The following is a 16,278-nucleotide window of genomic DNA, read 5'->3' as shown; positions in this document are numbered from 1 at the left end:
GCTGAGTTGATTCAGACTCATGTCGACCCTGTATGTAGCGGCAGGCTAGGACGTATGCTGTGTGTCAGGAGATCACGAGATACCCTCCGGTGCGTAATGATGCTGACTTCATCATCATCATCAAACTTTACCCATGCGTCATCTTTCCTTTGTGTTAGCCCTGCTTGCCGGTCATGGCATTCAGGTATTGAACCCATCTCATGAAGTTTCCTGGGGTATGGTTGTTGGTAGGTACCAGCAAGTGGGTTCCCACTCATAGCGACCCTATAACCAACAGAACGAAACACCGCCTAGTCCTGTTACCCGCCTCATAATTTGTGTCTGAGCTCATTAATGCCGCCACTGTATCAGCTCATCTCATTAGGGGTCTTTCTCTTTTTCACTGACCCTCTACTCTGCCAAGCATGATGTCCGTTTGCGTGGACTGTCTAAAGTATGTAAGATGAAGTCTCACTGTCCTCCCTTCTAAGAAATGTTCTGGCTGTACATGTTTGTCCTTTTGGTTGTCCATGATATTTTCATATACTTCACCAACCCCCAAATTCATAGGCACTGATTCTTGTAAGGTCTTCCTTATTCACTGTCCAGCTTTTGCATGCATATGAGGTGATTGAAAATACCGTGGCTTGGAGCAGGCGCACCTTAGTCTTGAAAGTGACATCTTGGCTCTTGAACACATTAACGAGCTCTTTGCAGCAGGTCTGCCTATTTTTGCAATACATCATTTGATCTTTTGACTGTGGCTTCCCTTCATGTTGACTGTGGATCCAAGTAAAATGAAGTTTTTCCATATTTTATTTTTAAAAGAAAACTTCCATATTTTTTCCATGTATCCTGATGAGAACTCTGGTAGAGTAGTGGTTACAAATCGGACTGCGAACCGCAAGGTCAGCAGTTTGAAACTACCAGTGGTTCTGCTGGAGAAAGATGAGGCGTTCTGCTCCTGTAAAGATTTACAGCCTCGGAAACCTTGTGCAGGGTCAGTATGAGTTGGAACCGACTCCATGGTACTTAACAACAACAACAATCCTGATGTTATTTGTGGGTCCAGTAGTGAAGATTACTGTTTTGGGTTAAAGAATTCTGCCTAATCTTGTATGTCTGTGGATTTCTTGGAGAAAGATATTTGATAATGAAATGCTACCCCAATTGGCAATTTTTTAAAAATTCAAATATTTCTCGAATATTCACAACGCTAAATGGAACCAGCTCATCATCTCTCCTTCTCGTTACTCGCTCATCCCCGCCCGCTTGTTCCTTTCGGAAGTGTCTGGTTTTTCCATGTTGATTCCCACATAGATCTTAGGTTCTCTTCTCCCCCTTGGTTTAGCCTTCTCCCTGGAGTCTCAATTCTCTCTATCCACCTGGTGAAAGTTAGTCATGTCCTATAACATATGAAGAACATCATATTATTCGTAAAACCCTCCCTTGGTCCCAAGCTATAAAAACTGCTCCTTTTCTCCTTTGTTGTTGTTAAGTGCCGTAGAGTTGGTTCCAACTCACAGCGCCCCTGTGGAGGGTTTCTGAGGAGCGGCTGGTGAGTTTGAACCACTGACCTTGTGGTCCAGTGCTTTCCCCATAGCTCCACACCAGGGTTTTTGTTTGAGCTCATACCCAACTTAACTAGATGGCCGTTTTGTGTTTGTTAGTTGCCCTTGAGTTGGCTCCGACCAATGGTGACCTCTCATACAGCAGAATGAAAGGCGCCTGGTCCCCGCCCCCCTTCCTGATCACTGACATGTTTGCGCCCAGTGGTGGAGTGGTACCCTCCTTTCTAGGTCCTTTTTGGGTGATTGCTTTTTTCTCATGATGTTTGTTGTTACTGTTGTTATGTGCCATCAAGACAGTCCCAACCAGTAGCGACAGCGTGTGACCAATTAGAACTGTCCCATATTGTCTTCTAGGCCGTCAGCTTTATGGAAGCAGGACACTTAGTGGTGGTGGTAGTGTGACGTGGAGTCGGTTCTGACCCATAGAGACCCTGTTTAGGGTTTCTGAGGCTGTAAATCTTTATGGGAGCAGAAAGCCTCATCTTTCTCCCACGGAACAGCTGGTAGTTTTGAACTGGTGACCTTGAGGTTAGCAGCCTGACTTGTAACCACTACGCTACCAGAGCTCCTACAGCACAACTAGGTGGGTTCAAATGGCCAGTGTCTAGGAGTTCTGGTGGACGTTGTGGGTTAATGTGCTGGATTGCAAAGTTGGTTTGAACCACAAGGTTGGTGGTTCGAGCGCACCAGGTGTTCCTTGGGAACCCTATACAGGGTCACTGTGGGTCGAACTCAATGGCACTTAACAACAACAAGATTCAAACTCACCAGCAGCTCCTGGGAAACCCTACATAGGACCGCTGTAAGTCGGAACTGACTCGATGGCACCTAACAACAACAACAACAACAAGGTTCAAACTCACCAGCAGCTCCTGGTGACAGCCCTACATAGGGCCGCTGTAAGTTGGTTACTTGTCAAGTTGCAAACCCTTTGCACCACCCGGGGACCTAGTCTTTCTCTAACATCCTACAAAAATGTAGTGAACCCTTCGGAGTGATGCCGTCTCTGTTCTGTTGCAGCTTGGTGAGGTGCTTCATCACGGCTGAGGACTGTCCAAACGTTGCCTCAGTCCTCACCAGCAATCCAAACCTGCACAACCTGGAAATTGGGGACAATGACTTGGAAGACAGGGGCGTGAAGGTGCTGTGTGAAGCTCTGATCCATCCCAGCTGTCACTTAGAGAGTCTTGGGTGGGTATCCTCCAGGGTCTGGGGGAGTCTTTGGGGTGGTAGAAGGTGGAGAGGGTGGATGGGCAGAAAGAGAAATGACAACTGTCAGGGACACACGTCAGCCACCTCCCCAGATAACCCCAGAATGGTGGGGCCTAACCCAATGGAATCCAATCTGATTTATGCTGACTGCAAGTCTGTCGGAGGAAAGCTGTGCTCTGTAGGGTTTTTCAGTCGCCATTCCCACCACCCAGGGATTCCTTGCTGCATAACAATGCATGCTGAAACTGTTCCCCATTGCAGTCCAGTGGGTGCCAACTGACAGCAACATCCCATGACTGGGTCCAAACCCCCCCCGAGGGACTCCTAGGCTAATTTTTATGGAAGCAGGCTGCCATGTCTTTCTCCTGCAGAGCTGCTGGTGGGTTTGAACCGTTAACCTTTCGATAATCAGACAAGTACTTTACCACTGCACCAGCAGAGCGCCTTCTCTAGAACTTAGACTCTTAAAAAGGATGAGCTCTTCTCATTGTGGGCGGACTCTGCTGGTCGTGACTGGGCATGCTCAGGAATCTGAGGCTCTGGAGGGGACTTTACTGACCTCGGTTGTCCTTCCTGTCAGGTCTGGCTGTGGGCTGGCTAGAGGTCCACTGAGGATGGAGGAGGGTGGCAGGAATGCATGGTTCTCATCCGAGGCTTGGACTTGGTGATGTGGTACCTCAGAGGTTTAAAAGAGCATCACATATAGGATGCTGGGATATGCATGGCGGGCACTATAATCATTGAAATAACAAGTGTACAAGGTGCTCTGAGGCATAGACTCAAAAAGCACATCAAGTTGTGTCCACAGTGTTATATTAGCCAAAGCAAGTTCATTCACAAATCCCTTGGTGTTGAGTGGATTCTGCAGGTCAGAGTAGAGCTACCCTATTGGGTTTCCCAGGCTGGCATCTTTATGGAAGCAGACTGCTGCATCTGGGTTCAAACCACCAACCTTCAGTTAGCAGCTGAGTGCTTAACCACTGTGCCACCAGGGCCCCTCCTAACTCATTCAACCAAAAGTACCCCACTGTTACCGAGCCCGTTCTGACCCACAGCAACCCCACAATCCAAGGCTGTAAATCTCTATGGCAGTGACTGCCGTAACATTCAGTTGCAGAGTGCCTGGTGGGTTCAAACTGCTGAACTTTCTGTTCGCAGCTGAGTGCTTTACCCACTGCACAACCAGGATGCCTAAGTTGAAGGGTGGGGGAAATACTCTCTTCGTGGGGTGGAAATACTCTCAGTGGCATCTCATTGCAGACAGCGTGGGTGTCGAAAGGAATGGGCAGTTGTGGACAATTTAAAATCTACCACAGGGCAGTATGTTGACATCCGATGCTAGACTCTAATATACAGTATGTTGACATCCGATGCTAGAATCTAATGTAACAGACGTCTGGGTACTACAAGTGGCTTCCAGTCAACTGATAACCTAAAGGTTGGTAGTTTAAACCCACCCAGCAGATCTGCAGTTTGCTGCACGGTCTGCTGATCTGTGTGCCATAAAGGTTATAAACCAAGAAAGTCGCGATGAGTCAGGATTCAACTCGGTGGCAGCTAACAACAGTGTGTGAATGACATGGTACTCGGAAGGTATGGGATGATCTTTCACAAATGTCTGCCTCACACTCTGCTCTTCTAAAGAACTGTCTATCGGATCAAAGTGACAACCGCAAGTCACAAGGTCCGATAGGAAACTTAGGAGGCAGTGAGTTCTGTTCATGGAGGAGGGACAATTTGGGAAAAGGGGGGTGAGAATGGGTCCCCCAACTTGCAGAATGTCATCCATGCCATGTACTTGGACATGCAGAAGTTGTTGAATGGACATTTGTTCTTGCTGGGCGTCTTAACAACAACAAAAGGAAAATAGAGCTTTTCAATGTCTAATGTCTGCCTCAGGTTCTACCCCTGCCTCCTCTTTCACCCTGAGTGTCTTAGGCTGGGTTTTCTGGAGAATCATAACCAGTGAAACTTACATATGTATATATTTGTTGTTGTTAAATGCTGTTAAGTCGGTTCTGACCCATAGCCACCCTGTACAGGGTTTCTGAGGAGCAGCTGGTGAGCTTGAACTGGTGACCTCGTGGTTCAAACTGACTTTGCAGTCCAATGCATTATCCCACAATGCCACACCAGGACTCCGTATATGTAGATGTGTGTATGTGTGTGTGTGTGTATCAAGAGAAGTCTATATCAAGGAAATAGCTCACAATTGTAGAGTCCCCGGACCCCAGCGGAGAGACAGCAAGCTTTTCCCGTGGGCTGTCATATTGGGAGCAGGCCACACCCCCATTTAATTGATTGGCTGCTCATAGCCAAGCACCCTAGATTTCACCACGGGAATAAGCTGTATTACATTTCACCACGGGAATAAGCCCATCTCCACTGCCACAGTACTGGGAATCCTTGCCCAGTTAAGTTGGCACAAAACCCTATCACCGTGAAGGGGTACCCGCTCTACTGTGTGTGTGTGTGTGTGTGTGTGTGTATGTGTGGGGTACCCACTCCACCGTGTGTACTATTTCTGCAGATTGGACGTGTGTGTGTGTGTGTGTGTACCTGCTCCACCGTGTGTGCTGTTCCTACAGATTGGATATGTGTCTGTGTGTGGGGTACCTGCTCTCACCGTGTGTGTGTGTATGTGTGGGGTACCCACTCTCACAGTGTGTACTATTCCTGCAGATTGGATATGTGTCTGTGTGTGGGGTACCTGCTCTCACCATGTGTGTGTGTATGTGTGGGGTACCCGCTCCACCGTGTGTGTGTGTATGTGTGGGGTACCCACTCTCACAGTGTGTACTATTCCTGCAGATTGGATGTGTGTGTATGTGTGGGGTACCCGCTCCACCGTGTGTGTGTGTGTATGTGTGGGGTACCCACTCTCACAGTGTGTACTATTCCTACAGATTGGATATGTGTCTGTGTGTGGGGTACATGCTCTCACCGTGTGTGTTGTTCCTGCAGATTGGACGTGTGTCAGCTGACTAGTGCCTGCTGTGAGGACCTGGCCTCTGTGCTCACCAGCAGTAAAACTCTGAAGAGACTAAACCTGATTGGAAATAACTTTGATCATGACGCGGTGGTGGTGCTGTGTGACGCCTTGAGACACCCTGAGTGCACCCTGTGCGTGCTTGGGTGAGCTGCTTCCTGTTGTCTTCCTTGGTGGGGAGGGCCTTCTGGGTCAAGAAGGGACCAATGGGCTCCAGAAATGTATAACATATGCAGTGCAATCCCATTATGTTTGAAGTTGGGATAATGTTTTCTGTCCCAGCGTCACTGTAGGAATGAAAGAGAGTGAGACCCAGCCAGTGGCAGTGCTCACTAGTCAAGTGTTTGTTATAATGAGGGGCCCTGGAGGCACACCAGTTAAAACTCAGGCCACTCATGAAAGATAGTTCAAGTCCAACTAGCTGCTCCTCTAAAGATCCCAGCCTAGGAAACCCCTTGGGGCAGTTCTACCTCGTCACATGTGGTCACTGTGAGTTGGAATGGATTCATGGCACCTAACAAGAAGATGAGGCGTTCTGCTCCCGTAATGATTTACAGCCTCGGAAACCCTATGCAGGGTCACTGTGAGTCGGAACCGAATTCACAGTACTTAACAACAACAACAACACTTACAATGCAAGTTATAATGACAGTATGAGCCATATGTGTTTGCATTATGATTATAGATTATATTTATGGAACTGTTTTGTTTGGTGTCCTAGTGTGGCGCTGCAGGATAATGCACTGGACTGCAAGGTTGGGTTGAACTGCTCCTCGGAACGCTATACATGGTCGCAATGAGTCGGAGCCGACTCAACAGCATGTAACAACACACAACGAAACAATCCTTCACGTTTCCTTTCTCCATTCATTTCCCCTCTGCCCTCGGCACTCAAATAAGAATAAATTTCTACTATTTTATCTTTTATAAAAAATAAAAGCAGCGTCAGTCTTTTCTCCATAGCTTCTTCCACTGAGCTCTTCACCCAAACCCTGATGTTTATGTGCGACACCAGTGCTTTCTATAGTAATAGAAACTCACTGCCACCAACTGAATTCTGACAGATAGCGACCTGTACAGGGCTTCTGTAAATGTTGATGAGAGCAGACTGTCTTCTCTTTCTCCTGAGGAGACGGCTGGTGGCTTGGAACTGCTGACCTTGTGGTTAGCAGCTCAACGCTTAGAGCATTGATTTTGTCTGGCTGGATGCTGGCATGAGTCATTTATCCATGCCACTTCCTGACTCTATGCTTAAAAACCACCACACAAATTGCCATGAACCCTATTCCGATTTATGTAGTGAGTCTACGGGCAGAGTACAACTACCCCGTGGGGTTTCTAAGACTGGATTCTTTACACAAGCAGTCAACCTTACCTTTCAGCTATCAAACCACCAGCCTTTCAGTTCTCAGCCAAGTGCTTTAACCACTGTGCCACCAGAGCGACTTGCACTATGTTTTCTAAGTGCCGTTAAGTCGGTTTGGACTCATAGCGGCCCTGTAGGGTTTGAACCTCCCACCTTGCAGTGCCATGTTTATCCTAGAGCACCACACTAGGACTCCTTACGCTATAGTTTTGGTTGTGTTGTTAAGTGCCATCGAGTTGGTTCTGATCCAGAGCGTCCCTCTATAGGGTTTCCGAGGGATTGAATTGGTGGCCTGGAGTTGATGACCATGTTTGGATAATTTACACCACAGAAATGGGCAAATGTTACAAATCGGAGTCCTGGTGGTGTAACGGGGCAAGCATTGGGCTGCTAGCAGAAAGATCGGCAGTTCTAGTCCACCAGCTGCTCTGAGTGACAGGTGGTGGCAGTCAGCGTCCTCACAGATCTGCCGCCCCAGTGGCCGGCTGAAGGAGCTCTCCTCCCCTCTGTCCTTTGAACAGCGTCGACTTGACCTCAGTGGGACTGCTGCTTTCTTCTCCCCATCCCTCCTCTTCCTCTCTTCCTGCTGCAGTTCCAGAAGTTCCACAAGTGGATGGCCCTGCTCTTGTAGCAGCTGCTATTGTTATTATGTGCCATTGAGTCGGTTCCAACTCACAGCAACCCTGTGCACAACAGAACGAAAGACTGTGCCATCCTCACAATGCCACCTCTTGGAGAGACTGGTCCCTCCTGACAACAGGTCCAGAGCATGAGAGACAAAGCCTCACCATCCTGGCTTCTAAAGAGCACTCTGGCTGTGCTTCTTCCAACACAGATTGGTTTGTTTTTCTGGAAATCCATGGCACTTTCAGTATTCTCCTCCAACACCATAACTCTAATGCATCAATTCTTCTATGGTCTTCCTTATTCACTGTCCATCTTTCACATGCATATGAGGTTATTGAAAATGCCATGACTTGGATCCGGTGCACCTTAGTCCTCAAACTTACATCTTTGCTCTTGAACACTGTAAAGAGGTCTTTTGTAACACTTTCTCCTAGTGCAATACATCGTTTGATTTCTTGACTGCTGCTTCCATGAGTGTTGATGGTTGATCTGAGCAAAATGAAGTCTTTGACAACTTAAATCTTTTCTCTATTTATCACGATATTATTGATTGCTTCGGTGGTGAGGATTTTTGTTTTCATTTACATTGAGGTGCAACCCATACGGAGGGCTGTGGTCTTTGATTTTCATCAGTAAGTATTGTAAGGCCTCTTCATTTTCAGCAGGCAAGGTTGTATCATTTGTATATCGCAAGTTGTTAATGAGTCTTTGTTTAATCCTGAGGCCACATTCTTCTACATATAATCTAATTTTTTGGATTATTTGCTCAGCATACAGACTGGATACATATGGGGCAAGGAGCACACCTTTCCTGATTTTAAACCATTCAGTGTCCCCTTGTTCTGTTCTAACAACTGCTTCTTGGTCTCTCACGAGCGCACTTGATATTCTGGAATACTCATTCTTCACAATGTTATCAATAGTTTCTCATGATCTACACAGTCTAAACCCTTTGTGTAGCCAATAAAGTACAAGTAAACAATCTTTCTGGTATTCTCTGCTTTCAGCCAAGATCCATCTGACGTCAGCAATGATAGTCCTAGTTCCACATGCTCTTCTGAATCCGAGTTGAGTTTTTTGGCAGTTCCCTTGTCAATATACTGTTGCAGCTGTTTTTAAATTATCTTCAGCAAAATTTTACTTGCATGTGTTATTAGTGAAATTGTTCAGTAATTTCCACATTCTCTTGAGTCATCTTCCTTTGGAATGGGCACAAATATGGATCTCTTCCAATTGGTCAGGTAGCTGTCTTCCAAATTTCTTGACATAGATGATGTGGCTCTAGTGCTACATAGTTTATTGAAAGTTTTCTATTTGTATTCCATCAAATCCTAGAGCCTTGTTTTTCGCTAATACTTTCAGTGCAGTTTGGACTTCTTTCTTCAGTACCATCAGTTCTTGATCATATGCTATCTCTTAAAACGGCTGAGCATAGACCATTTCTTTTGGTACAGTGACTCTGTGTATTCCTTCCATCTTCTTTTGATACTTTCTGCATCATTCAATATTTTGCCCAGAGAATCCTTCAACATTGCAAGTCAAGGCTTGAATTTTTTCTTCAGTTCTTTCAGCTTGAAAAATACTTAGTGTGGTCTTTCCTTTTGGTTTTCTAACTCTTGTCTTGGCACATTTCATTACAATACTTTGCTTTTTTTCTTATGGTAAAGAAAATTGCCCTTTGAAATTTTCTATTCAATTCTTTACCTCCTCATTTCTTCCATGTGTTTTACCTCTCTATGCTCGAGAGCAGGTTCCAGACTCTCTTCTGACATCCATTTTGGTCTTTGCTTTCTCTCCAGTCTTTTTAGTGACAGTTTGCTTTCTTCCTGTATGATGTTCTTAGTTTCAACCATGACTCTCTGTTCTCCGGTCATTAGTGTCTAATGCGTGAAGTCTGTTTTTGAGATGGACTTCAAATTCAGGTGGAATTTCGAGGTTATATTCTGGCTCTCAGCCTGAATGTGCATATGAGTAATTGATGGTCTGCTCTGGCCTTGTTTTGGCTGATGATATTGAGCTCTTTCACCGTCTCTTCCCACAGATGTTGTCAGTTTGATTCCTGAGTATTCCATCTGGTGAGGTCCATGTGTATAGCTGCCTTTTTTTTTTTTTTTTTTTAATATATTTGCAATTAATAAGTCATTGTTGTTGTTGTCATTAGGTGCCATCGAGTCGGTACCGACCCATAGCACAGCAGAACGAAACACTACCCACTCCTGGGCCAACCTCACTATTGTTACCACGCTTGAGTCCATCGATGCTGCCACTTGGCCAATCCATGTCATTGGGGGTCTTCCTCTTTTCCTATGACCCTCCACCTTAGCAAACATGATATTCTTCTTCAGCGACTGCTCCCTCATGACAATATGTCCAAAGTATGAGAGACGAAGTTTGGCCAACTTGGCCTCAAAGTCATTGGTCTTACAAAAGTCATTGGTCTTAAAAAATTCTGTCATGACATCTCCAGCATCATTTCTATAAACAAAGCGATATTTTCTAATTTGATCCTTCCTCTTTGGTTTCCAACTTTTGCAATCCAATTTCAGACTGACAACATTGGAAGAATTCTTCAATTTCATCATCACTGACTTTAAGGTTGGGGCTTAAATTTGAGTAACAGTGGACTTCCTTGTAGGTATATGGATATTATCTTATCACAGACCGCATTATATTTCAGGATCCATCTGAAACTCCTTTTTGACGGTGAATGTGATGCCATTTCTCAATTTGTCCTTCCCAGCCTAGTGAACTAGATGATTCTCTGATTCAGAATGGCCAGTTCCAGGCCACTTCAGCTCACGAATGCCTATGTGGTCCATTTCATTTTTGACAACTTCCAATTTTTCTAGAACCATACTTTGGACATTGCATATTCTGCTTGTCAATGGATGCTGCCGCTCTTTCTCCTCATGGTAAACTCGACTTTGATCAGGCAGCTCTTCCCCAGTCATATTTCGAGTCCCTTCCAACCTTCAGGGGCTCATCTTTCGTCACTATTGCTGACAATATTCTGGTGCTATTCAGATTGTTTTCGTCTTCTGGCACTATATCTGATAATGGTCTCTGATGTCTCCCTTCTCCTCCTCTTCCCCTCTCTTCTATTCCTCCTCCTTCTCTAGAGCCAGATGTGAAATCCTCATCAGCACACTTCTACACGTGACAGACACAAGGGGGCTTCAACAAGTTCATGGAGAAGTTCCATTCGCTTTTCATTCCATTTCCCCAGGAGCTTTTGGACACCCTCCTCATATCTCTTGCCCCTTAGAGGTAACACTATCATCTCTTAGACTTTCCCAGGGAAGAAATTATATAAAAAGATGGCATAAAGATCATATATTTTTTCCAACAAAAAACAGATCCATCTTTATATTATACAGGTTGGACAAAGATGAATTTGGTGAAGAAACCCAGAGACTTCTGGTAGATGTGGAAGAGAGCGTCCCCTCCTTGACAATCATGGAGTACTACTGAGGTAGAGGCAGAACCACAGGAGTCCGGACCACAACGCAAGCAGTGTGGATACATCCTGACTCCCGAGCACTCACACAGGACAGGACTTGAGACCCTCCCCTGTACCTACTTAGCACCAAGAATTACAAACCCCTACACTGATGTGGGCTGCAATTTTTCTGGCACCCCCTTCAGATGTGTTTCATATCATGTACGTTTATGCATGCCATTAAAATGCCATCTTGGGGGATTTTCTGTTCTGTCTCACAATAGGATTTTAAGTACCCAATAAAGTCATAATTTTGAACACGCTGAAAAAGCTTGGTGCAGGCTTGGTTCCCAGAGGGAGAGTGCAGATTGAAGGAGCTGGGGTCTTTCTCTGCATTGATTCAGAAAGATGCTGGACACGCTAGAAATGTAGGTGCGAGGTGATGTCCTCACTCCTTCTTTCTGTTTGTCCTTCTCATGTTCTAACTCAAGCTAGCTCTCTTCTCTTGACCAATGAAAACTGAAAAAACAAGCCCACTGGCATCAAAAGTCCATTCTGATTCACAGTGAGCCTAGAGGACAGTGCAGAGCTGCCCCTGTGTGCCAGGAGCAGACAGCTTCATCCTTCTCCTGCTGAGTTGTTGGTAGGTTTGAACCCCTAACCTTGCAGTTAGCAGCCCAATGTATACGTAGCCCTCAGGACCACCAGGGTGCCTTTGGCTACTGAAAGTACTTCAGAAGCACATTTTTAAATCCAAGAGAGTTTAAAACACCCCTTCCTTCTCCCTAACAGTTCAGATAAAGGTGAAGATGCTCTTCACCATCAACTCTCATCAAAAACCCCTAAAGCAGCTGAATCATGAGTGAAGGTATAACTTTCCGTGTTGTTCCGATACTCCCACATACTTGAATGCAGTCATTGATACACATTGTCTCCTCCCTGACTCTAAATGGTCCCTGAGTAGGGCAAATGGTTGGTCCACCAATCATTAGCCAATCCTAATGTGGCACTGTAGGATAAGCACTGGACTGCAAACCTCAAGGTCAGTGGTTCAAACCCATCAGCCATTCTTCAGAAACCCTATACAGGATCACTGTGAGTCAGAACTGACTCCAAGGCACTTACTAACAGAAGTTCCGTGGCTCAAACATTCCCGGAAGTGCCGTGGAAGAAAGTTCTGGTAATCCATTTCCATAAAGATTACAGCTGAGAAAGCTGTATGGAGCATACTTGTACTCCAAAACACATGCTGTCACCGTGATTCAGAACCAGCTCAAAAGCAAGAGATGTGGGTTTTGGTTTGGTTTTCCATCCTGACCACATCTAAACCACACTTCTAAGATTGCAAGGCATAGTGGGAAAGAGGAAGAAGTAGAGTGTTTCACAAGGGGGTAGAAAGATAAAAGAAGGAAGAGAAGTGAGTGAAGTTGGAAAGCTGAACGATTCTGCTACTCATTCCTTATAGCTAGGCCGCTGTGCTAACACTGGTCAGCCGGGGACTGATAACCCAGAGTGAGTCTGGAGAAGACAGTCAGCGGGTGATAAATGTACCAAATTCCCCGCTGTTCCTTCTGCTCACCTTTGCTTTCCAGAAGAGGAGGGCCTGTTATTGACTAACCGAGTCCTGGATAACTCAGTGGTATTCACTCACACTGAAATAAGCTGTTAGTCTTCTAAGCTTAAGAGGCCCTGGTGACAGGCATGGGTGACACACTTGGTTGCTAAGTGAAAGGCTAGCAGCTAGAACATGCCAGTGGTCCCACAGTAAAGACCAGGTGAGTGGCTGTGGTAAAGATTCCAACTTTAGGAAACCCTATGACACAGTTCTTCCCTGCCACGGAAGGCCACGATGAATCAGAATCAATATCAAAGCCACAGCACCCACCACCACCATTCTCACGCTGCGATTTTAAAACAAGGACACATTTAGGGATGATCCGACTAACAGATCATTCCTAAGAACTGTGAAAATACCTTGGATTCGGCACTGGCTGGAGGACATTTCTGCTTTGCTTTTTAAGGAAACAATGGAGAGGTGCGGGGATGGTCTTACGTTGTTGTTAAGTGCCATCAAGTAGGTTCCAACTCAGATTGACCCTGCATAAGGTTTCTGAGGAGTGACTGGTGACCTTGAACTGCCGACCTTGTGGTTTAAACTGACCTTGTGGTCCAGTGCTTATCCTACAATGCTACACCAGGACTCCAGTCTTAGATTAAGGGTTAATAAATGGACATTTTGTCAAAGTATCAGAAATTATTCCATTTTAATAATTGATAACTTACACTGAGAGTTCCTACATTAACAAATAGTTAAGTACTCAACTACAAATCAATTTGAACCTACCCTGAAGCCCCTCAGGAAACAGACCTGGTGATCTGCTTCCAAAATACCACAGCCTTGAAACACCTGCGGAGCACTGTTCTACTTTGACAAATAGGGTTGCCATGAATTGGAATTGACTCAGTGGCACTTAACAATAACACAACTGTAAAATAGACACTTGAGTGGGATAGAAAGGAGTATCAGGAAACATGACTACAGAAAGCTTGTAAGCCCATCTTCAGCCTATAACTGATTGGAATACCTAAAAGGGGTTCTAGAACTTGTCTAGTGAAATAGGCTTCTTGTGGAGCCTTTGTAGAGTATAGGGTCTTAGGTGGGATCCTGAACTCCATCCAGAACCTTCTGAGGTGGGACATTCCCACTTGAAAGGACAAGTAGGCCAGCCTGGAGCAGCTAGAGGAATAGAGACACTTCTTAAAAGAAAGATCAGCAGAGGAAGACAAAAACAAAAAAGAAACCCCAGACTGTTTGGCTATTACAAGAACAAAGCAAGCTATTCACCTGGGAAGGACCAAGGCGAGCCATCAAGTCCCTTCAGGACAAACCCTCCTCCCAAGACTGAAACTCAAAGGGAACACATGAGTAGACTTGTAAGCTGGCTCGTAACCACGTCAGTCTACTCGTGAGTGGAAGTGGGGGAAGGTAGTAATGAAGACAGAGCCTGTGTTCAACCACATTCCATAGACTCCTGTCGACCCTGAGATGAGAGAGAGAAGATGGAGAGACTTGGGACCTCCTGGGCCCATGGACACTGACCTGCCCACGGCGGGCTGGAGCTGAGAGTGAAGTATCCAGCTGATATGAAGTGAGGGGGAGGCACGCAAGAATGCCCAAACTTGCAGGTAGTAGCCATTTGACCTTGCTTGGGTGACTTGATCAGAAATCGACTAGAGGAAGATAAAGAAATTTGATATGGGGACCAAGCATAGACTGCTACAATTTGATGAACTTGACCTTTACTTATGGATGTTGTAGCTCAAAATACCAATTGAGAGGGAAGGAGTCTTCACATCAAGGATCAATCCGATTCCCTCTGTATAGGGATGGGCAACTTAGACACTGGCTAACTAATGGTTACGAGTCGGGCTGTTATCCTCAAGGTCAGCAGTTCGAAACTAACAACCATTCTGTGGGAGTAAGATGAGGCTTTATGCTCCCATAAAGATTTACAGCCTCAGAAACGCTATGCAGGGTCACTATGTGTTGGAACCGACTCCATGGCACACCACCACCACCTAAAATGGGTGGGGAGGGGGCTGTAAAGGCACGGAGTGGCTGGCTTACAAATTTTCAAGAGGGAGTTTAGTTTCAGAGTGTGTGGTGGGAGGTAGAATCCCCACTGAATAGTTTGCATCTTGTCTAGACAGGTCTGGTGAAAGGAGATGGGGATAGAATTCTTTTGATTCAATAGTAATTGTAATCATGTCTAATTGCGACTGTCACAACTGTAAATGTAGATGTTTTGTAACAAAAATGGAGGAGTAGTTAATCTTACAGTCCAGAAACAGAAGACCCTAGGACCATCAAGGGAGAAGAGCATGAGTGGAACGTGGGACCCTATCCAGAGAAGCAGTGGCACCAGAGATGGAGGCAGAGATGGGGACATGGAGACAGGGAGCAGCTGAGGACTCTAGACTCATGGAAAGAGAGGCACTGAGAGCTGGCAGCCAGGAGGCAGGCTTGCAGAATGTGCCCTTTCATGGTTTAAACGATTATATATCCCTGTGTGTTTTTGTGTACAAAAAAAAAAGAGGGAATAGAGGCAAATACTGTTAACTGATGGCACATGGAGGGGATTATAATCATTGCAATGAAACAAAATACAGTTGGTTGAGTGCAAAACCGATATTCTGCCATGTAAACTATCACTCAATTTACAATAAAAGCTTTAAGAAAAAAATAAAAGGTATGTTGAAATCCTAACCCCCAGTACCTTAATCTGAAATAGGAACTTTGCCAATATAATTCGTTAGCATGAGGTCATACTGATGTGGGATGAACCCTTATCCGATACGAATGCTGTCCTTTACAAGAGGAAGAGAACCAGAGACACAGGAAACCAGGGGCAAAGACTGCACTGATGTTGCCAGAAGTCAGTGAACCCATGTGTCTACCAGAGCTCCCGAGGACTCTTCCCCTAGAGCCTTCAGAGACGGCAAGCCTGCCCATGCCCTGAATTCAGACTGTGGCTTTCAGAACTGAGATAGAATACTTTTGGTTGCTGTAAGCTGTTCCGTTGGGGCTACTTTGTTAGGGTAGCCCTCGGAGACAATACAAGAACCCTGACATTCAGCTCCTGGAGGTTGTGAAGAGTGTTAGATCTTGACACAGAAGAGTTTGGTTCAAAGGCCAGCTCTTTGAATACCTCTGTACACGACTGCAGAACCAAAGGTTCCCTGGGTGGTGCAGATGGATAAATTCTTGACTACTGGCCTACAGATTGGCTGTTCGAACCCAACCAGAGGCACCTAGGAAGGCCTGGCATCTGTTTCTAAAAGATCACAGCCCCGAAATCCCTGTGGAGCACAGTTCGACCCTGCACACATCAGTGCAAGTCACCTTTACGGCAACTCACAACACAGAACTGAGGCAGAGTATTTTAAATCAGGAACAAGGGTGGTTCTGCCTCCCATGGCTTTGATGAAGAATCAGAAGCTTTAGGAAAATGCTTCGTAAGCTATAAAATGTTCAACAATCAGTTTTACCCTAAGACTACGACTGACAGTAAGGAGCTCTGGTAGCATAGTGGTT

The 16,278-nt window shown here is 45.6% G+C and overlaps 1 protein-coding gene across 1 annotated transcript in view; it reads left to right on the top strand.

Moving 5' to 3' along the window:
- The window catches only part of NLRP4 (NLR family, pyrin domain containing 4), a 31,061-nt gene extending 19,846 nt beyond the window's left edge, over window positions 1-11,215 (top strand). The window contains exons 7-9 of the mRNA XM_006868280.1: window positions 2,571-2,741; window positions 5,727-5,897; window positions 11,122-11,215. Coding sequence (XP_006868342.1) covers window positions 2,571-2,741; window positions 5,727-5,897; window positions 11,122-11,215 — 436 coding nt within the window. The remainder of the gene's footprint in view (window positions 1-2,570; window positions 2,742-5,726; window positions 5,898-11,121) is intronic.
- Window positions 11,216-16,278: the final 5,063 nt, after the last annotated feature.

The sequence above is a fragment of the Chrysochloris asiatica genome, unplaced genomic scaffold (genome assembly GCF_000296735.1).
Source record: "Chrysochloris asiatica unplaced genomic scaffold, ChrAsi1.0 scaffold00116, whole genome shotgun sequence".
Taxonomy (NCBI): domain Eukaryota; kingdom Metazoa; phylum Chordata; class Mammalia; order Afrosoricida; family Chrysochloridae; genus Chrysochloris; species Chrysochloris asiatica.
This window is presented reverse-complemented; position numbering and strand designations above follow the sequence as displayed.